Source organism: Myotis lucifugus, unplaced genomic scaffold (assembly GCF_000147115.1).
Source record: "Myotis lucifugus unplaced genomic scaffold, Myoluc2.0 scaffold_181, whole genome shotgun sequence".
NCBI lineage: Eukaryota > Metazoa > Chordata > Mammalia > Chiroptera > Vespertilionidae > Myotis > Myotis lucifugus.
Window position 1 is genome coordinate 2,103,337 of NW_005871229.1, and position 23,187 is coordinate 2,126,523.

The following is a 23,187-nucleotide window of genomic DNA, read 5'->3' on the forward strand; positions in this document are numbered from 1 at the left end:
TTGCGTGATGAATAGATACCAGTCAACCTATATAAAGTGCTATAAATGTTTCCTGGCATAATAGCTAGCTATTCCTTTGAGCTTGTTGTTAATATCATTTTATTATATAGCGAAGTCAGAGTACAACATAATCGAGTTAGACTACCTGAGTTCCAGGCCGATGGCTGTCATTTATCATTTTTAATAAGTAGCTTAATATCCCTGAGCTTCGGTTTTTCTTATGTGTTAGGTGGGATAATACATCGCAAACCTTACCAGGTATGTGCTCTGAGGTTATGGTGCTTAGCACAGGGCTTAGCATGAGCTACTATTACTACTGTGCTTTCCAGAAATGGTGTCCATATACATGCATGAATGTAGACCATGTTGTTGGTAAAGTACAGCCTGTGGGCCTTATCCAGTCTGCTGCCTATTTTTGCTTGGCCTGCAAACTACCCATACTACTTTACATTTTTATACAGTTGAAAAAAAAATCAAAAGAAGAATAATATTTGTGACATAGGAAAGTTATATGCAATTCAAATCTCAGGGCCCATAAATGAGGTTTTATTGGATCACAGCCACACTTGTCCATTTACATATTATCTCTCATTGCCTTTGGTGCTGCAACAGCAGCGTTGAGTGGCTGTGACACAGACAGTATGGCCTGCAAGGCCTCAAATATTTATTCTCTGTCCCTTTACAGAAGAAGTTTGCTGTGTAGTTTAGTAGAAATACCCATATGATCACTTTGCTGCTCCCTAGGTTTCCTCATCTGTAAAATGTAGCATTTACTCATTCCTTCATTCAACATATATTTGTTGAGAGCCTGATACCAGGCACTGTTGTAGGCACTGGGCCAGGGGACAAGGTCCCCACCCGCCTGGAGCTGATATTCTAGTTGGGGGCAGGTGGGCAAGGTTTAAATCTAGGTCCTGCTGGCTGTTGTCTTTGTTACGTTGGGGAAGTCACTTGAACTCGTCCAACCTTCACTTTATCACCCGTGGAACCTAAGCACAGATTCTCTGCACCTTTTCATGAGATAAACCTGCACAGAGCTAGACACACAGGATGCATTGGTCCACGTTGCTTTGATCAACTGGTTAGGCAGGTGATGGGGTTCCTGTGGGAAAAAGTGCATCTCAGGTTCCCAGCCATCAGCTACGTGCTGTGGGTCGGGGACTCTGTGTTCCCAGATCTCATTTGTCCCATCTGTTCCCTGACATGGTAGATAACTGAGTCTCTTAAGGAGAAAAGTTTGGAAACATTCTAATATGGCCTCGCATGCTCAGGAGAAAATGTTCGAGATGTGACAAGTTGTTATCTGTCAGTGACTTGGAGTGTGTGACTGCAGAAGCACAAAGCCGGCTGTGTGAGGGCGGTGGCTTCTCCCTCCTTCCCGCTTGGATCTTTGCTTACTGATCAGTGGGCGTTTGGTGAGCCTGCCTCCTAGGAATCGGGTTTCTGTACGCCTGGGCTGAGGCAACCCGTCTGGAATGGGCACCACGATGTGATTCTCCTTATTCGTCTCAGGACAAAAAGTCCCTGCACTGATACTGGTTGACTTAATGGTGCCGTTGAGGAGTCTTGCCGTTAGGATTGGGACAGAAATGCCATGGTCCAGAGCAGTTCAGGGCTGCCATGGCGGCTTATTTCACTGACTTACCCATCCTCTCCTGCCTCCAAATTGGGGTGAGTGCAGGGTTAGAACAGCTGTGCATTTACCTGCAGGGAGGCTGGAGGAGTGGGGACGGTGGCACAGACCTCAACACGTTCCAGTCTGTGCTTCTCTCAAGATACCATCTCTCATGCCTTGGGGAGCCGGGTGATCCCGCTAGAGATTAGCCCGTGAAAGGCCGCAGTCATGGTGCACAGAGCCAGGCTCCGTGTCTGTTTTTCTCAGGCCAGGCCAGTGCAGAGGGAGCATTGGAGCCGGTCGCTCAAGAGCCCCATTGGATTTAGTTGGGGTTTGGAGGATGGAGGTGCTTCTGTTCTCCCCAGTGATGTGGCTGTCACTCCAGACTTACAGGAGACAGAGTCTCAGGAAAGTCCCGTGCTTCCCTCACTAGTTGGGCCCATCCCATTTCCACTCATTCTCTGTTGGCGGTGGTGACACTGGGCCCACAACCAAAGGCCCCAGGGAAAGGACTGCTGGGCACGCTGAAGACAGATCGTTGACCCCCATTGGAAGACAGATGATCCTTGCTCAGAGATTGATTCATTTGAGTCTTGCCAAGCTCAGCAGAAGCAGAGATGGGTGCTTTTAATAGGCTGAAGACGCTGGGTTCCCACTCTTTGGATAGAATCGGCCGTCACTGGGAGATCGGAGGCAATGGCGTGGTTGTGTTTGCGTCTGTGTTCAGTCTCTAGAAGTGATAGGAAAACAGTCCCTGAAAGTTTCCCCAGGATCTTATCCTGCTGTAGAACTATAAATGTGCCCGCTGGCTGGCAGAGACTGCCCAGTGGGATCTTAGATCGTTTCCAAATAAAAATGCTGGTAACAAGAGGAAATGTCTGAAGACCGCTTTTCCTGTTGGCGAGGAACCCACACGCGGAGATGGGAATCTCCCTGTGTGTGGTGCCTGAGATGCAAATTAACCATTTGAGACCCTTGACTGGCCAACCTGTAGTTATGGAGGAAGGAAAGAAGTGAGTTCTATGTCAAGAATGATAGAGAAGAGGAAGGTAACAGCAGTGGTAGATTGTTCTAGAACAGGAGGCAAACTTTTTCTGTAGAGATCCAGATGGTAAATATTTCGGACGTTATGGGCCAATGGGTAAAATTGAGGAAATTATATACGTAAATACTTATATAAAAAGAAAGAAAACCAACTTTTACATCCTATTATTGACAAAATTCAAAATGTAGTGATAATTGAGTACTTTTTTTGGTAGTACAGGCCTATCAATGAGAAGAACAGAATTCTTTCTGGAGGAGATAACATTTCACTTAATTGGGCTTCAAAGTTAGTGTTCTCCCTCATCAAATCAATTGCGGATATCCATCTGTAAAAACCATTCTTAGCTTGTGGGCCAGATCAAAACAGATAGTGGGCCATCTTCTGCCAATGCTTGGTCTAGAATCAATCTGCAGGTGTACTACTACCAATACCATCAGATAAACACTTATAGACTACTGACCTCAGGTCAAACACCAGGTTACGGTGTATCTCATTGGATCCTTCAAAAACCCAGTGATAGAAGTTATTCCTGTGCTTTTCATTTCATAAGGACAAGAAAGTGAGAATGAGAAGGGCGGCACTTTCCTAAGGTAGTCCATTTATAAGCTGCTGTAGGATTCACATCCAGGTCTGTCTGAGTTCGAGTTCAAGCTCATAACTACTAGACTAAGGCATCCATCCCACAAAGAGTCAAGAACTGAAACTGACATTGACCAAGGCTTTGATAAGATGCCCAACCAACTGACCCACACTTGCCAGGGCCTTTCCTTTAACTTTTTGTTTGAACTCTTCCACTTGCTTCCTTCTCATCTACTCCCTGTACCCAACTCCATTTCTTGCTGAGAATCGTGCGGGTCAAAAGCTCCTCCCAGCCAGTTTCTGGGAGTCCACATTGTCCATGCCAGGCTACAGTGGCCCATGAGACCACAATTTGAAAGACCTGGCTGGCCAATCTAACTCACTACCTTTATTGGCCCAGGCGTGGCTACCAGGACCTCGGAGGCACTCTGTGCTCAATTGGGTGTCTGCCAACTGTGGGCACTCCCTCGGACCTGCTGGTCCACATACCTAACCAACTAGCCAGCAGCAGTGAATGGGACAGTTGAGCACCTCCCAAACCACAGTATAATCCCCCCAGACCTTCTGTGGGAGGTGACATCGTTCTAACAGATCACTGAAACTCTTAGGAACCAGCCCCAACTTGACAAGCATATGGTCAAGGGCATTGTCCTCAGAAATCCACCATTTCTAGAGTTTATACCACGGCTTCAGATATAAATGAAATAGATGCTGTACTGTGAGGGGCTCTGGAAAAGCCTTTTCCTCCCCCCAATAATTTTCCCCACTGGCCTATTTCTGCTCAAAATTTTCTGTAGTCATAGTTTTATTCCGTTGGCCAAGCATTGCCCTTCCTGGATTCTTCTTCTGGGAGAGGTAACTCCAAAATGACGTTAGTATGAATAGGTGTTAGATATATTCTTTTCATCAAAGGTGACGTGGCATCTTAGGGGCGCTGGGTACCAACAGTGGGAGGGCATTTCTGGGGACAAGAACGTTCAGAGATGTGAGGGGAATGAAGATAAGACCTAGCATTCATCAAGTGCTTCCCACAATCAGGCATTGTTCTCAGTGCTGTACTGTACTAACTCGGGTAATCGTCACCACCACCCCACGAGTGGGTTCTGGTATCACCCCCATTTCACAGAAGAGGCAGCGGAGGCTGAGAGAGGTTGAGTGGTTTGCCCTGGCCTTTGGCCTTTGGGTGTGGAGTTGTGCTGGGGGCTCTGTGAGAGTCCCCTCTAGGAGAGCTCACAGGACTCAGCGTGTACCATGGTCATGGCAAAGGTACAGCGAAGGGGAGAGGTCCCTGGGTGCCTTTTATTGGGGGTAAGTCCAGGGAAGACCAGGAGCAAGCTTCCTAGAGTCCTTGCCCCGTGGAGTCACATGGACGCGCTCATTTCCTTGAGCAACAAGTGTGGCAACACGTGTGAAACGCTGTCTACCAGGAGCCATTGGAGACTCTGCACCCCGAGTTTTTATCGGGGCTGGTCCCTCTGGCCTCCTCTAGCATGTTCTCAAACTCTAGACTCTCAGAAGGAAAGCTGGGGTTCAGTATAAACCACGCTGTCTGTACCAACAGTGTAGGCACAGGGAGCCCCACTCTCACCAGTTCTGGGAATGGTGGGAACCCCCTGACATCCAAGTTCCCAGTCACCTCGCCAGCTGGCCTTTTTGGAAACAGACTCCGGCCTGCTGGGTTAACTCTTTAGTGCACAGGCACCCTTCCCGCTCACCCGTGTTCTTAAAAAGGAGCGATTTCATTCTCTTTCTTCTGTGAGGGTGGAACCCTGATAAACCAGACTGAATCACTTGGGGTTAAATGAGAGAACGCGTCCGTCCGGGCACGTAGCATAGCCTTTGTCATAGAGGAAGTGTTTGATAGCTATTGTTATTCTTATTGACTGCTTCCTGGTCATTTATGAGGCCAGTGAGAGCTGGTAAGGGACTCCAATGAACTTTTCAGCCTTCCCCTCCCCCGCTCTGTCATTCCCAGGCGGCCCCTACCAGGTCGAAGTCAACATCTCCAGCACCGGCGTGCTCCCCAATGGCACCCTCTACGCCACCCAGAGGTCCCGGGTGGACTTCAGCTGCGCCAGCAGCTCCCGGCCTCCGCCCATGATTGAGTGGTGGTTCCGGGCCCCGGATTCCAAGACCGAGCCCTTTGGGAACAACCTGACGGTCAGCAGCTTCACGCTGCTACTGATGTCGCAGAACCTCCAGGGGAACTACACCTGCGTGGCCAAGAACCTGCTCAGTGGGAGACAGCGAAGCGTGACCACCGAGCTCCTGGTCTACAGTGCGTAAGAAGCACCCTCCCCACGCCGCGCCCGCCCCTTTGTGAGCCACACGTGTGCGCCTCTTCCTTTTGTCTACAAAGGCCTGCCCGCTGCGTGTGTCCTAACATGCTCTGCAGCTCCCTCAGCACTCGTGTGCACACCCAGGGCTGCCTGTCAGGGAGGGAGTCACCTCTTCTAGCAGGTTGCTGCTAAGTAAGGCACAGAGTCCCTGAGAGCCACAGAGGGAAGTTCATGCCTAGCTCATTGCTTTCTTTTTTCTTTTTTTAAAAAAATATATTTTATTGATTTTTTTACAGAGAGGAAGAGAGAGGGATAGAGTTAGAAACATCGACCAGCTGCCTCCTGCATGCCCCCTACTGGGCATGTGCCCGCAACCAAGGTACATGCCCTTGACCGGAATCAAACCTGGGACCTTTCAGTCCGCAGGCCGATGCTCTATCCACTGAGCCAAACCGGTTAGGGCTCTTTTTTCTTTTTAACTGAGATGAAAGTACATAAAATAACATTAACCACTAGAAAATGTACAACTGGCATTTAGCACATGGACAGTGTTGTGCACCCATCACCTCTGTGTGGTTCCAAAACCTGTTCATCGCTGCAAATGGAAATCCCGTGTCCACTAAGCAGCCACCCCGTCCCCTCCCCGCAGCCCCTCTCTCTCCCGTCCCATGGATCTGCGTCCTGTGTCTATGCATTTGCCCATTCGGGGCTTTTCCTGTAAGTGGAATCACACAACGTGTTCCCTGTTGTGACCAGTGTCACTGAGCACCCAGTTTACGAGGTTCGCCCAGGTTGTAGCAGGAGTCAGTACTTCATTCCTTCTTATGGACCGAGCACTCCTCCACTGTGTGGACGGACCACAATGTGCCGATTCGTTTATCGATCCTCATGCATTGTCTTCCCGAACCCTGGGCCCTCCAGCACTGCTAGAACCAGCAGTTCATGAGCCTTTATTCTGGGGGAGAAGAAACTACCATAAATGCACCCATGGACAGAAACCACTGCAGGGAGGCTTGGTGCACTCACACTCCAAGCCAATGAGAGGGAGCACGAGAACAGACCGTCAGTGGGCAGGATAATGACACACGGCTAATCCGTGCGTGTTCAGAGCCTTGTATGTCTCTGTTTTCTCTCTCCTAAGTGACATTTATTGCATATCAAGTCATACAGGCTTGATGTGGGAAACACAGGTGAGTATAAAGAAGAAAATAATCACTTGTACTCTAGCCATCATTTTGGCATATTTCCGAAGTTATTTATGTATGTGTATTATGTAAAATATATGGTAATACACCTACATAATATAATATGCATATATAGTACATGTAAATTATATATAGTTAAAGTTAAAAATTTTGTGCTTTTAGTAATATGTGCACATGGTGAACAGGAAGTCTATGTTGGGGGTGGGAGTGAATAAGTCCCACCGGTACCCCCTCTAGGGACTGTCTACTAGAACTTTCTGTGATAATGGAAACGCTCCGTACTGTGTAGTCTAATAACCATCTACCACGTGTGGTTACTGAGCACTTGAAATGGGGGTAGTGTGATGGCGGAACTAAATTGGTCATTTTATTTTGTTAATTTAAACGTATATAGCCACATGCAGTTAGCGAGAAATACAAAGATAAATCAGGCCCACGCCCTCGGAGATGGAACACCCAGCAGAGGAAACCTGACTGTGGTCAGGCCTTAGTTTGTGCCGGGAGCTAAGTCAAGGTCTACCACCTGTTTCTCTGCTCCCCTGGCTCCCTTTAGACGCAGCCCAGTGCCTGAGCTGGCATCTGTGAGTAAGCCCAGGCTCCCCCCTGGTGTTTTGCAGCTCCTCCCCCTTTGTCAGACTTTGAGTGCTGGGCAGAGATGTTGCCAAGATTGTTCATGCTGCAGCTCACCTGTCGCTGGAACGGGGGATACCCAGACCCTAACCTCCTGTGGACAGAAGAGCCAGGAGGTGTGGTTGTGGGGACGTCGAAGTTGGGAGTGGAGATGCTGAACCGGTCCCAGCTGTCGGATGGCAAGAAGTTCAAGTGTGTTGGGAGCCACATAGCAGGGCCGGAGTCGGGAGCCAGCTGTGTGGTACAGATCCGTGAGTCTGGCTTGCCTTGTCCTGGGGTTTTGGGTCTAACTCGCCTTCTCCTGGGAGAACCATTTGAAAGAAGGTCTAGGAAAGAAATCTAAGGATGTCAGAATGAACCGAATTCCTTCCCTTTCTTCATTTCTTTTGCTTTGGGTTTCCTTCCTTTCAAACCTGGAAGCTTAACCAAGCTTCTCGGTCCTAGTCTGAGCTGTTTTTCACTTGACAAATGTTAATGAGGCACCGCTGTACACGAGGCAGTTTCTAGGTGCTGGAGATGGGCCAATGAACACAGCCAACGAGGTTTTTAATTAGTTATCTCCTATTACGTAACAAATTACCCCCAAACTCAATGGCTTAGAACAACTAATCCCTTATTATCTCGGGATTTCGGTGGGCCAGGAATTCAGAGCGGGCACAGTGGGGATGGTTTGTCTTGGTTTCACCATGCCTGGGTCTCAGCTGCAAGACTCGCTGGAAGGGCTGAAATCATCCGAAGGGTCCACTTCTGAGGTGCTCACTCTCACACCTGGCAAGTCGCTTCCTCTCCAGGTGGGACTCTCCACAGGGCTGCTGGGGTGTCCTCACAACATGGCGGCCGGCTTCCCCCAGAGCAAGTGATACAAGAGGGAGTAAGCCAGGTAGAAGGTATCCTTTTTATGACCTAGCCTCCAAAGTCACATGGCTTCCCTTCACCATGTTCTGTTCATTGAAGTGAGTCACTCAGTCTGGCTTCACTTTCAAGGAGAGTGGGGAAAATTAGGCACTTTTTTTTTTTAAGGCAACACTTTTTGAAGGGAGGAGTGTCAACGAATTTCTGGACACATTACTATTCCTCTTTTACAGAGTTTAAATTCTGGGTGGAAAGAAGACAGAAAATACAATAAATAAGATAGGTTCAGATGGTGAGAATAATTATGAGAATAAAATGATGTTTGTAAGAGAGTCTCTCTCTTTTTTTTTAATATATTTTATTGATTTTTTTTTTACAGAGAGGAAGGGAGAGGGATAGAGAGTTAGAAACATCGATGAGAGAGAAACATCAATCAGCTGCCTCCTGCACACTCCCTACTGGGTATGTGCCTGCAACCAAGGTATATGCCCTTGACTGGAATCGAACCTGGGACCCTTGTGTCTGCAGGCCGACGCTCTATCCACTGAGCCAAACCGGTTAGGGCAAGAGAGTCTCTTTTAGGGAAGGTGGCAGGGAGGTCTCCTTGGGGCAGTAATACAGGGTTGAGCAAAAGTAGGTTTACAGTTGTGAATATGGAAACACGGAGTTTATTCTTATATTATTGTTTATTAATTACTAGAGACCCGGTGCACGAATTCATGCACAGGTGGGTTCCCTCGGCCTGGCTGGTGATCAGAGCCAATAGGGCTGGCTGGGGAGGTAGGTGGGGGAGGGACCATGGGAGGTTGGCTGTGGAGTACACTGACCACCAGGGGGCAGCTCCTGCATTGAGTGTTCAGTCAACTGGTCATAAAGGTCGCTTGGGCTTTTATATATATAGATTGTATTATTTTCCATACGAATAACTTTAGACCTACTTTTACCCCACCCTGTACAGTTTTTGAGCTGAGACTTCAAGGACGAGAAGGAGTTGACTGGGTGAAGTTGACTGTGGCTTGAATATTTGTGGCAGAGAGGACAGCAAACGCAAAGGTCTTGAGGTGGAAACATACTTGGCATTTGAGGAACTCAGAGATCAGTATAGCCAGAGCATTGTGCTTGAGGTACCAATGAGCCTAGGTGGGTGTGGTGGGTTGAATTGTGTCCTCCCCGAAAGTTGTGTTCAAGTCCTAACCCAGCTATCTATGGAATAAGGGTCTTTGCAGATGTTATTATGGTAGGATGAGGTCACAGGTCATACTGGATTAGGGTGGGCCCTATTCCAATGGCTGGCATCCTTACAAGAAGAGGGAAATTTGGACATGGACACACAGGGAGAATGCCAGGTGATAATGGAGGCAGGGGTTAATGATGCGTCTACAAGCCAAGGAATGCCAATGATTGCTGGCAACCACTAGACCAGTGGTGGCAAACCTTTTGAGCTCGGTGTGTCAGCATTTTGAAAAACCCTAACTTAACTCTGGTGCCGTGTCACATATAGAAATTTTTTGATATTTGCAACCATAGTAAAACAAAGATTTATATTTTTGATATTTATTTTATATATTTAAATGCCATTTAACAAAGAAAAATCAACCAAAAAAATGAGTTCGCGTGCCAGTTCTGACACGCGTGTCATAGGTTCGCCATCACTGCACTAGACACTAAGAAAGAGGCATGAGCCCTGGCCGGTTTGGCTCAGCGGATAGAGCATCGGCCTGCGGACTCAAGGGTCCCAGGTTTGATTCTGGTCAAGGGCATGTTCCTTGGTTGTGGGCACATCCCCAGTGGGGGGTGTACAGGAGGCAGCTGGTTGATGTTTCTCTCTCATCGATGTTTCTAACTATCTCTCTCCCTTCCTCTCTGTAAAAAATCAATTAAAAATATGTATATATATATTTAAAAAAGAAAAAAAGAGGCATGGGATGCTCTCTCCTTCAGAGCCTTTAGAAGGAATCAAGCCTGCTGATCCCTTGATTCTGAACTTTTGACTTTCTGAACGGTAGAGGCTGCCTGTTGCTTTAAGCCACCAGTGGCTTTGTTATAACAGCTCAGGAAACTAATACCACGGGTACGCTAGGGCCAGAGCGTGTTGGGTTTTACTGGCCGTGGTGAGATTTTCCCCGTGGTTTATCAGGACCATCTTCAGAGGCGCAGCGCTGAGAGCTGAAATGCTGAGAAGCGAGCCTGGCCGTACCAGGAGGTGCTGGTTTTCCTAGTCACCTGCCATTCAAACGGCATTAAACAAACACACCCCGGGGGTCCCCTCTGTGTCCGATACCGTACCTGGCCTTGGGCAACAGGGCAGACCAAGGCTTACTCTCTGTGCTGGAACAGGGATTAGCAAACTATGCCCCACGGGCCAAATCGGCCCAACTGGTTTTTTGCAAACTTTAAAAAATGAGATATCATTTACATAACATAAACTTTACTCTTTTAAAATGTATTAATTCAGTGGTTTTAAAAAAATAGTTGATTGATATTTAGAGAGAGGAAGGGAGAGGGAGAGAGAAACATCAATGTGAGAGTGAAACACTGATTGGCTGCTTTCTGCCTGCCCCTTACCAGGGATCCAGCCTGCAACCTGGACATATGCCCCGACCAGACGTCAAACAGGCAGCCTTTCCATGTCTAACCAGCTGAGCCACCCCGGCCAGGGCTAATGCAGTGCTCGCTTGTTCATTTCGTACGTGCACAATGCTGTCACCACGACCTAATTCCAGAACATTCCCATCCCCCACAAAGGAGCCTGCATCCTGGGCAGACACTCTCCAGAGCAGTGATGGCGAACCTTTGATTTTTCTTTGTTAAATGGCATTTAAATATATAAAATAAGTATCAAAAATGTAAGTCTTTGTTTTACTATGGTTGCAAATATCAAAAAATGTCTATATGTGACACGGCACCAGAGTTAAGTTAGGGTTTTCAAAATGCTGACACGCCGAGCTCAACAGGTTCGCCGTCACTGGTCTAGAAAGACTGTGAGAGTCCTCACTGCCCAGCGTTCCTCCTGCCAGGAAGTGCTACCCTACCTTGTTTAGGCTTTCCCTACTTGCTAATGAAGGCATGGCTTTATGACATCTGGTATTATTGTGTATCATGGTATTATTTTCCATATGAACAACTGTAGACCTGCGCTTGCCCCACCCTGTAAGTGCTCAGGATTAGGCCATGTTTCTGAAGAAGGGAGCTGACAGGCAGTTTTCCTAATCCCAGGAGCCTCGGGAGCAGGCACAAGGACCTGGAACCTTCTGGACTCTGACATTGTCCCTCATGGCACTCGAGCCCCCTGCTTTTCAAGCCTTGATGTGCACACAGGCCACCCGGGGACCCGGGGACTCTGCACGTTCGGACTCTCTGGGTTTGGGGGGCCCGAGACTCTGTGTTTCTACTCAGTTCCCAGCAAGTCCTGCTGCTGCTGGTCCACAGACCCCACTTTCAGTAGCAAGGCCCTTGGGGGGCAGGGGGGTGTCTGGGTCATCATTTCACTTGGGGGGACTAGTTAGTCGTTGAGAGGTAATGTCAGTGTCCACCTTAGGGATGCAGAGCTGCGTAGCCCCCAAAATCATGAAAAGTAATACTTTTGGGGAGTCCTGCTGCTCATATCTCTCTTTAAACAGCATGTAGGTCCCTAAGCTGAAAAACAAACAAAAAACCCCAAGTCAATCCATGAGAAGCTGCAGCACTGGCCAGCCCCGTATGTCAAGGACCCGGTATGTGGCCCATCTCTTGCAGATCTCTGAGGGCTTTGCATCACCCACCCCACCGCCCGACCCCACCCTTGCACACGGCATCCTCTTAAGCGAAACTCGTTGAATTCTTAGATGGATGGGTGACTCAGCTTTTTGAGGGGTGAATGCTGTGTTTGTCAAAAGTGTATTTATGTACATGATCTTTGGGAGTTTGGAGGGACTAGCCAATTGTTTGTTTTGCTTTTAATAAAGGATGGGGGGGGGCATTTCTCAAACTTTGGTTGGGGGCCTGCAAAATACAAACATACTAAGGCTTGACACTGTTGCTGGCTTCATGACCCCAAAGGAGCCGTGGGTTCACACAGACAGGGGAAGGTGTGATTTAGCAGCACGGGGTGTGGGAACCTGACCATTGATCCAAGAACAGGTGCAACATGTGAGTGTCCTGAGCAAACGTAGGTTTGTGGGAGTCTCTTTGGTTGACCTGACCTGCAGAGAGAGGCCTGGTCTGTCCCTCCAATCCCCCTATGCACTTTTAGAACAGAACCGTGGTAGGCAGAGTAAAGGCCCCCCAGAGAGGGCCAGTTCCTAGTCTGTAGAGCCTATATTAGGTTACCTTCCGTGGCAAAAGGGACTTTGCAGATGTGATTAAGGATCTGAGATGGGGCAATTGTCCTAGATTTCCGGATGGGCCCAATGTCATCACGAGAACCCTTACAAACGGGAGGCTGGAAGGTCAACCTCAGTAGAAGGGGATGTGAAAACAGATACAAAAGGTTGGAGTGAAGGGGCCACCAGCCCAGGAATGCAGGTGGCTCAGGAAGTGGGAAAGCAAGGAAATGGATTCTCACCTGGAGCCTCCAGAAGGAACCAGCTCTGCCAATACTTTGCTTTTAGCCCGATAATGTCATTTTGGACTTCTGACCTCCAGAACTATACAAGCACACATTTCTGTTGTTTCAAGCCACTGAGTTTGCTGCAGTTGGTTACAGCAGCAATAGGAAACTAATATAGCTGCCTTATTGTCTCCCTGAACACCCTTGTCAGGCTGTCTGCCCTTTTTAAAAAAATATCATCAATGTGGTTATTATACATAGAAGCCTACAGCATAGAAGTAAGGAATGTGGTCTACAAAAGCCTGACTGTTTGGCTTCCAGTCTTACACGGGGGAACCATGCACCCCGGTTTGCCCAAGACTTCCCCTGTTTTCACATTGAAAACCCCATGGCCCAGGAACCCCTCAGTCTTTGGCAAACCAGGACGGTTTGTCACCCTAAATCTTAGCTGCATCACTTACTTAGTTGTGTGACTTTGAGCAAGTTACTTAACTTTCTCTGTGCCTTAGTCTTCCCATCTGCAAAATGGAACTAATGACAGGGTTGTTATGAGAACTAATTGGATTAATATGTATAACGGTGCCTCGCCCATCATCAGTGCTCAGTAAATGTTAGCGTTTATTATTATACTAGTGGCCCTGTGCATGGATTCGTGCACATTGAAAGGAAATTAATTAGAATATTTTAGTATCGCTATTTGTCCTTTCCCTATAATAGAAGTGTCAGCGATGAAAGAAAATTAGTAAAATGTATATGAAAATAATATATAAATTGATTAATAAACAATAACAACATGATATAACAACAACAAAGACATGATAGAAAAACAACAAAAACATGATATAAAAACAACATTGATAAAAACAATGACTGGTAAATTGATTAAACTTATTCTAATATCTCCCTGTATACCACATTGAGAGTAAAAACACTTTCAGAGTGCTTGACTAATTTCCCTTGTGATGAAGTATTTACTGTAACGTCACATGCTCTTTGAACTCGAGAGAAAGCAACATATAACTGGCCATGTCCGAAAATGGGTTCAGGTGGGAATATTTCTACTCTGTCTAGAGTTTGTCCTTGTGATTTATTAATAGTCATTGCAAATGCTGGCATCACGGGAAACTGTTTTTGAATTAATTTAAATGGGAGGCCAGTGTCAGGCGGGGACAAATCAATTCTTGGAATCAGAATAACCTCTCCTTCCTCAGATCCTGTTAATACTTCAGCTTCGATTATGTTAGGTCGCAATCTTTTGATAATGAATCTAGTACCATTACAAAGACCCCATTTACTATTAAGATTTCTCAGTAGCATAATGATTGCACCCACTTTCAATTTTAATTGATGACATAGCATTCCCGAAGGAGTAATACTATTAAGAAATTCGATGGGAGCTTTATATGTATCACACATGCAAGAGTCAATGTTTATTTTTAAACTAGAGGCCCAACGCACAAAATTCATGCAAGGGGCTCAGCCCTCACAGCCCCGGCTTCATCGAGAAGGTTATCCAGAAGGACATCCAGAAGGTCTTTTGGCTGTCTGGTCTAATTAGCATATTACGCTTTTATTATTATAGATTGCCAGTGCATGTCATATGTACCGGCAGGTCGGACGGTCGGTCACTTAGTCTTTTATATATATAGATAAGACCAGGTGTGGTACAGAAATTCCTGAAGTTGCTTCATTAGGAAGGAGATAATATTCTTGAAAATCTCAGGCCACCACTTGAATCTTCTTTTTTTTAAAAAAAAATATTTTAATTGATTTCAGAGAGGAAGAGATAGATAGATACATCCATGGTGAGAGAGAGAGAATCATTGGTTGGCTCCCTCCTACACAACCCCTACTGGGGATTGAGCCCACAACCTTGGCATATATCCTTGACTGGAATCAAACCTGGGATCCCCCATGAGCCAAACTGGCTAGGGCCGCTTGAATCTTCCTAAGCATTTGTCTTTCTTTATCTTCTTCTGATCACCAGGGGCCCCCTCCCTTCTCTCGGAGCCCATGAAGACTTGCTTCGTGGGGGGCAATGTGACCTTCACCTGCCTGGTGTCTGGAGCCTACCCCTCTGCCAAGATCCTGTGGCTGAGGAACCTTACCCAGCCTGAGGTGGCCATCCAGCCCAGCAGCCACTATCTCATCACCCAGAAAGGCCAGAGCTCCACCCTGACCATCCACAACTGCTCCCAGGACCTGGATGAGGGCTACTACGTCTGCCGGGCTGAGAACCCTGTGGGGGTGAGGGAAGTGGCCATCTGGCTGAGCGTGAAAGGTGAGTGAGCGGAGAGGCGCCAAATGCGGAAGTTTGAGAGCTTCAGCGTGGTGCGTCCCTGCGGGTGGGTCCTGCCGTCTGCTTGCTTGCGGCTTGACAAGACGGATGGGTAAAGTGAGTGTCCAATCCTAAATCTCTATTTGCGTAGTGATAAGAGTGCTTAGTATCTGTTATATACCAAAGATTATCGATCTGTATGTGAAATATATATACATATGAAATATATAAAATAAAAAATACAGTGTAAGTTGTGAAGCATAATAGCAAAATAAACACCATCCCACCCAAGAAACTGGTCCAACATTGCTGCAGTTACCGGTAGGCATTGTGCCAGATTTAGAAAACAACATCAAAACTAATAAGATGGGCCCTAACCGGTTTGGCTCAGTGGATAGAGTGTCGGCCTGCGGACTGAAAGGTCCCAGGTTCGATTCCGGTCAAGGGCATGTACCTTGGTTGCGTGCACATCCCCAGTAGGGGGTGTGCAGGAGGCAGCTGGTCGATGTTTCTCTCTCATCGATGTTTCTAACTCTCTATCCCTCTCCCTTCCTCTCTGTAAAAAATCAATAAAATATATTTAAAAAAAAACTAATAAGATGGGATACACACTTGAATTTGCATTTCAGAGAAACAAAGAGTAATTTTAAGTGGTGTAAGTATGTCCCAAATGTTGCATGAGGCATACTTATTCTAACGCATTATTTGTTGTTTATCGAAATCCAGATTTAACTGGGTATCCTGTATTTCATCTTGCAACCACACCTGTAGGCCCTGTTTTAGTCTGATCCTGGCCTCCTAAAAAAAAGTAACCACTCTCCTGAATTCCATGTCTTATTTAAGAAAAAATGTTGTTATGTATGTACACACTTCTAAATAATACTGCTGTTTTGGTTTTGAGTTTTAAGAAACGCTGGTTACCATACAAATACAGTCTTTTGTGACTTCTTTTTTTCACTCCCCATTTTGTTCCTGGGATTTATCTATGCCAGTGTGTCTCTTCATCGCTGTGTAACTTTCCATTGTGTTGTTATTACACAACTACGTGACTGATTTTCCTGTTGATGGACGTTTGTGTTGTTTGTGATTTTTTCGTTTTGTTTTGTTTTGATGAACAAACAGTGTTGCTATGAAAATGTTTTACCCAATCCTGTGTGTACATATACACTGGGTCCCCCTGGCAAATATTTCTCTAGGAGATGTATCAGGAGTAGAAATGAAGGGTAACAGGTTATGCGCATTTTTATCTTTGGGGGTAACCAAATTATCTTACAAAGTGATTCTATCAGTTTCCATTTGTAACAGTATTTTATGAGCATCATTGTTCCACATTTTCACCAGGGCGCCTTTATGATTTTTGTCCATCAGGTAGGTATAACATGGAACCTCACTGTGGTTCTAATTTGAATTTCTCTGATTACTCAGAAGGTCAAGCATTATTTCATGTATTTGCTGCTTATATTTCTTCTGTGAAATTCATACATATTTGTATCTTTTGCTGTATCTCACCCTTCCTTATAGATATGTTGGCATTCTTTAGAAATTCTGCATGCCAGTTCCTTGTTAGTTTTATGTTAGCGGTACCTTCTTTCAGTTCCTTGTTGGTCTTTCTCACTTTCTTTATGGCATCCTCTGATTAGCAAACATTCTTACTTTAATGTAGATGATTATATGAATTTATTTTTATATCATTAATAATTTCTATCTTAAAAATCCTTAACTGTCCAACAATCACAATGATAGTAAATGTTTTAATGTTTTGCCTTCCACAATTAAATCTTTAATCCGTTGATTTAATCTAGGGTTGATTTTTGTGAATGGTGTGAGGTCAGGATCAAGTTTTTCTACCTCTAACCCCTAATTTATTCCAGCACCCATTTCTCAAATAGTTCCTCTTTTTACCCACCAATCTATCATATATCAGCTTTCCTTTTATGCATGGGCCTGTGAAGTTTCCTTTTATGTGTGGGCCTGTTATTGGATTCTCTATTCTGTTCCACTGATCACTGTTTATTGTGGCACCAGTAACTCGCACTCTTAATGACTGTGGCCTTCTAGACAGTCTTGATGAGTGGTAGACACACAGAGATGTTAACTTGCCAACATTCCTGTATATCACTTGCTTCACTTGGTCCCCACACAGTCTGAGGTAGGGAGATGCGATATTGATCCTGCTTTACAGAAGGTCATATGCCTTGCCCAACACCATGGAACCAAGATAAGACTAGGGCCAGACAGAGGAGGGGAGCATGCCCGTGCTGGCTGCAGGCGTGCCGGGGGAAGAGTCAACAGTGTGATTTGTCTTCGCAGAACCTTTAAACATCGTGGGAATTGTGGGAACCATCGTGAGCCTCCTCCTGCTGGGACTGGCCATCATCTCGGGGCTCATGCTGTATTACAGCCCTGTGTTCTGCTGGAAATGTAAGCTCTTCTCGGGTCCTGTTGCTTCTCTTTCGGGCTTTTTGCAAGGGTGTGGCTGGGGAGGACGGAGGCCCCTGTGGGGCTCCCACCGGAAGTCCCACCCCATAGGCTTCTGCATTGGGCCCAGATGTTCAATCAGCACCATTCATTCCAGAACACCCTGTCACCTCCCCCGCTGGGCCGGTGTTCTGGTCGTCCTTCCTTTTGTAGATATTTGATTGATTAAAAACGTTTGGGAGGCTGAAGCAGCTGTTATTTGATATTAATTGTTTCTCCTTTCTCCCTTTAGTAGGAAACACTATCAGGTGAGTGTTCCCTAGACCCATGTCAGACACCCGTTTCCATGATCTGCCTTCACCGCTGTCCTGTTTCCTTTCCTAAGACCACGAATAGCTACTCCCATCGAGGACCACCCAGGGCCAGCACTGGCTGGGGGCTCCCCTGGGCATTATTCATAAACTCTTCCATAAACCCTTCGGGCGCAGGCGGCACCTCCACTTTCCAGACAGGGAGGCAGAGGGTCCGAGGAGGAGTTTCTGCCACCTCATCCCGGAAGTAAACGGCAGTGCTCGCGCTCAGACCTGGGTCTGACTGTTCCAAAGTCTGTGTTCCTTTTACAACGCTAGACCTCGGGGTGGGGCAGGCACGTTGCTGGGCTGTTGTTGAGGCATAAAGACAGTGTGTTCCTGTCGAGCCCAGTTATTCATGCATTTATCTCACCTAGTTTTCTAAAAGGATGAATAAGCCACAGTCCTCCAGCTGCTAGTCTGAGCGCGCCTTGGAGCCCCTCCCAAGAGGGCACCTCAGGAGGGACAGAGCTACTAAGTAGACTGTGTGCATTTTGTTCCCCGAGGAGGTTTTGGGTGGGAGCAAAGGACTCTTCGTTTCTCTTCACCCATTAATAACCATGGAGGTTATTGCTCTCAGACCACCATTCATAGTGAGGGGATATTATTGCCTTGGGACCCTTTTTATTTGTGGGGACAACGTTACCTTTGCTGCCTGTGTTTGGGGACCCTTCTCCCAGTGAGTCTGTCATTCCCCAGGCTTCTTTCTCACAGGCGGGAGCAGTGAGGCAGTGGGAAAGGCTTTGGAATCAGCTGACCTAGGTTCAAATCGCAACTCTGGTGCTCAGGGAAACCCCTGACCTTCTCTGAGCCGCTGTGGCCTCGTGTCCCGGAGGGAGACGGTGAGGATTAAGTGAGGGTGTGACGCTCCTAGGACCGTCCCTGGCCTGTGGCACGTGCTCTTCTTTCCTAAAGAAATGTCCAGTCTGACTGGGGAGGCAAAACCAGCAGTAAACCAAGAGCAATTACACGCTCCACCGCTGAGCATGGACTCCAGATGCAATGGAAGTTCAGGACCGGACTTCAGGGGGAAGGGGAGGACTTTACCTGGGCCCTAAACAATGAGGAGGAGACACTCAGTTAGTGCAGCAGAAATGAGGGCATTGCAGGAAAGGAACGGAGCTTTTGAGTGTGTGCTGGGGGGCGGGGGGGGGGGGTCAGAGAGTAAGATGTTAGGAGCCTGGGACAATGAGGTCACCTTGCCCAGGAGCAGGGGACGAATGACAAAACTCACCCCGAACAAGAACAAGATAAGGTTATCTGCACCCATCTGTGCTGTATCTCTCGGAGAGGTACAGTCACACTGTCACCTCCTGACGTAACCGAGTTGAATGCCAGAAGAATTTTCCATGTTCCCAAGGGGGGTGCAAAGAACCCAGTGTCTCCTCTTCAGTGAGGGCTGATGTTGGGAAACACAGGCCGTCTTCCTGACTCTCTCCCTTTGGCAATTAGGGGACAAGACATGGGTGACGTCATGGTTCTGGTGGATGAGGAAGAAGAGGTGGAGGAGGAAGACAATGCTGCAGAAGAAGAGGAGGAGGAGGAGGAGGAAGAAGAGGAAGCCAATGAGAGGGGAGGAGTTCTCAATAGAAATACACCAAGCACAGGCTACATTCACAGAGTGACCGCCCTGGTGACCGCCAACCATAGGCTTGGATGCCAATGGGCTCCCCGCTCCTGCAAAGGTGAGCCTTTTTTCTTCGCAGCATTCCTGCTAAGCTGTGGGGAGGAAGCTTCTGCTAGGTTTTTTGAAGGCTGGAGGAAGACGGGTTAAAGTTTATTCTGGACCCTGAGAATCCTTTTTCACCACCCAATGCAACAATTAACCTGATAAACGTCTCCCACCGGCCTCTTCTGGGAGAAGGCCCGCCCTTGCCGCTGTAGGAGGGTAGAAGAGAAAGGCGCTACTCTCTGCAGGCAGGGAGCTTTGTGCGACCAGTTCAGAGCGAACAGATTAAAACGTGGGGACAGTGAAAATAGGCAAGACTTACCCAACGCTCTGGGGGAGCAGTGGGGCGCTGCCGCAAGGAGGAAGTGGGTTGGCTGCCCAATGAACCACTTGCTTACCAATCACAGGACCTCAGGAGAAAGCTTGGAGGGCTCCTTGGTCAGGAGGAGCTTCATGGAAGAAGTGGGCTCTGAGGCAAGTCTCAGGATAGTCCAGTTTGAATGAGCTGGAAGGAGAGAGGGCGTCCCAGGTGAGGGGGTCTGTGAGCCACGGGAGGAAGGATGGACAGTGTCCAGCACGTCTAGAGGATGTTGAGCGGGAAGGACAGGTGGAAAGGGAACACACAGCCCGCCTCACCTGCTCCTGCAGGACATCCGGTTCCGAGGCTCACAGGAAAGGACCAGAGATCAAGATGATTGAAGGCTGATGGGGGCAGGTCACCTCTGTTGAGATCACTCCGAACCTGGTCTCCTTTTCCCTGCAGACGACAGCAGTGAGCAGCAGAGTGAGCTGGTCCCCGAGGAAGACAGGCCAGTGTGACGAAGAGAGCTGTCCTGCGTTATCTGCCTGACGCGCGGGGGAGCCTCATGGAAGATGAGCTTTTCCTTTTGCTTTGACTTGACTTGCACCCCTGCCCAAGGGCCTAAACGGCTCTCAGCAAGCGTACACACACACACACACACACACACACACACACACACGTCTTTCTGTCCATTTTTTTAAAAAGCTGGTTTGATTTGCTGTAACTTTTCCTAATGATGCTAAAAAGCGCTGGGAACAGGCAGTGTGTGTGGGGGAAGCTACCTTTGGCATCTGAGGTGCCCTTTCCGCTGTGACTCCTGGCTTTATCCAGCTCGACTGATGCTGATGTGGGGGGAGCAGGAGTGGGAGGAGGCCCTTGGCCGCAGTGCCCTTTGCCACCAGTGAAGTCTGTAACCAGCTTCCCTCAGCATGCAAGGGCATGGCGAGGGGGCACAGGGACACTTCCGTGATCACTGCCCAGTTGAGCCAAGGAGCCAGGTAAACGTCAGCTCACTGGAAGAGGTGAGGAGGTGTCAGCGACTGGTGCTGGTCAGAGGGAGGCAGTGTGGGCCAGGCTTTTGGAGTTGGAAACACCCAGGATTGAGTCTGGGCACTTGTTTCATGGGCTTGGGCAGGTTGCTTTCCCTCTCCCCTGGGCCTCAATGTCCTCATCTATAAAATGGGTGGAATCACACCTGTCTGACAGGGGTATGGTGAGGACTCGGGATGTGAACGTGCCTAAGAGGTGCTCAAGAGATGTTCGTTCTCTTCTCCTTTGCCTTCCCTGGTGGAAGGAAAACATAACTGTAAGTTGCGAGCTCCTGCCTGGACCCGCCACTCTTCTTTGTGGAGTGGTTCCGGGCGGGGGCTTTCTCAGAGCTCTCCTGACGATGTTTGCTTCCCTGGAAATAGAATTGTTTTCAAAAGAGTTAGGGCCCCTAAGAGAAAGTGCCTTTCATTAGAACCTCACATTTTGCAAAGTTTCATATTTATACAAGAGCCTCTGACGTGACACTGTTAGCTTTCGGCCTTTCCCGTTCTTCCTTTCTCCTGGGACGTGCGAGAAGGCAGGAGAAGTGCTTTGTGAGGGAGTACCTGGTGGGAAGTACTCCTTGGGCAGACCAGCCCATCCGGCCGGGGATGGAGAGCTTGTTTCCGTCTTCTCTTTAACGATGTTATGAAGATACACTGATCAACGATGCTAAGTTTCTAATGAAACTATCATATGATGGGTTTAAGCTGCTGATGCCTTCAGTAGAACCTGTATAGTTTAGAGATAACCCCCGCCTCCCCCCATCCCCTGATTTCACTCAAATCTCTTTTCACTGTCAGGGGCCTTATAAAGGTGCAAAGGGTGTGTGCTAAGTATGAAAATCTGACTTGAATTTGCATTCTTTAATGTTGCACATTCTGCTCTGATGGGCAAGACCTAGAGCTTAAAGGAGAACTTCCCTTCTCCAGTAACCGACTGGGACTGGTAAAGTGAGACACCGGTTACCTGCAGGTGTGCTTGGGGTTGGTCTATTTTCCTGAAGGGACTAAACTAAGCAAGTCCCTAGAAAGGAGCCCCGTCCCGAGCTCAGAACATGGGAGCCCAGGAGCTGGCTGCACATGTGCCCCCCTCAGGAAGAGCCGTGACCTCTGCAGTTGCGTTGGGCTGGGTCCTTTGCTGGTGGTACCTCGTGTATGTAACCACCCTACCCAGTCTAAGTCAGTGTCATTAACAGAACAGGATACCAGACAGGTTGCTTCTGCAGTTACTGAACACGGAGCTAGACTCTTCAGAATCTTCGATGGATCCCATTTCTGACTCTAAGTGTCTACTATGCAGAGGCAACAATACTTTCTAAAAAGAAAAGCAACTGCAGGAAAAATTCCCTAGCTGGGAACACGGGGTAATTTTCAAGATCACTGAGGTGTTTCTGCAAGTTCCTCTTCTCTTGCACACGTACCTGGTAGGTAGCAAATCTTCGAGGCAGAGTTTTTCCACTAGCAAATGGGAGCTTCAAGATCTTGGTGCCAAACACTAGAAACCCTTGACTAACTGAGCTGTGACTGCTCACTTCTGTCTGAGCCCTGTGTGCACATTGATATGGCTAGATCAGTAAGAACCCAGGTCCTGGGGAATCGTCAAGTTTTAAGGATTTTTAAAGAATTGGGGCTTTTTTTTTTTTCCTTTTAAGATGACCCATCCCCAATTGAGCAGGTCACTAGAAGCGAGTGGCCCATCAACAAGCCTGTTGACAATGGTTACAGACTCTGTGTGGCAGAGTCCGTGTGGTCACATCACTCTGTACGTGCATTCTTATCTGCATGTGTTGTAAACTCAGACACCAGATCTTATCAGAACCAGGAACATAAACATTGCAGGGCTATCACAACTGACACTTCTTTTTCTCAAAACCTGGTGGACATTGGGGAACGGGCTCCTGCAATGCTGTGACTTTGATATTAGCTCCAGTTCTCACAAGCACATACAGGCCCTATTCCTGCAGCAGGAAAGCACATGATGGAAATTTTCCACAGCCCATGCACTGACACCTGGGAAAGCCTCCTTGCTGGGTAACAGTTATGATGATGCAATAAGTGCCAACCGGTATTTCTCACCATGGGGCTGGCCGGGATCTGCTGCAAAGAAAAATAAGCAGATCTTCTGCATTATTTACATTTTAATATTTGATGTGGGGAGGTGGGTTGGGAGAAATTCATTCTGAGATTATAATGGATTTTTTTTAAAAAGATTATGGAATAAAGTTATTTTTAAATAAAAGCTTTAGTGTACTTGATTGAGACTTGATTAGTAAACTGAAAGATTTGGGGAGATGGGTTTACCGCCCCCCAATGTTTTACTAGCTTTCCCACTGCAGGTGACAATATTGTCCTGTGCCATTTTATTCTTTGTCCGTGGCTTGGAGGTACTACCCACCCTCTCACCTAC

The 23,187-nt window shown here is 47.5% G+C and overlaps 1 protein-coding gene across 2 annotated transcripts in view; it reads left to right on the forward strand.

Annotated features, from left to right (window-relative positions):
- Positions 1-23,019, forward strand: part of VSIG10 (V-set and immunoglobulin domain containing 10) — a 28,230-nt gene extending 5,211 nt beyond the window's left edge. The window contains exons 3-9 of one of the 2 annotated variants that reach the window (XM_006096565.3): positions 5,215-5,517; positions 7,341-7,604; positions 14,721-15,014; positions 17,322-17,432; positions 17,722-17,737; positions 19,232-19,464; positions 20,212-23,019. In XM_006096565.3, the coding sequence (XP_006096627.1) occupies positions 5,215-5,517; positions 7,341-7,604; positions 14,721-15,014; positions 17,322-17,432; positions 17,722-17,737; positions 19,232-19,464; positions 20,212-20,267 (1,277 nt within the window). In that variant the 3' untranslated portion in view covers positions 20,268-23,019. Of the gene's footprint in view, positions 1-5,214; positions 5,518-7,340; positions 7,605-14,720; positions 15,015-17,321; positions 17,433-17,721; positions 17,738-19,231; positions 19,465-20,211 lie in introns of those variants that run through there. The other variant, XM_023760392.1, reaches the window with a different exon arrangement.
- Positions 23,020-23,187: the final 168 nt, after the last annotated feature.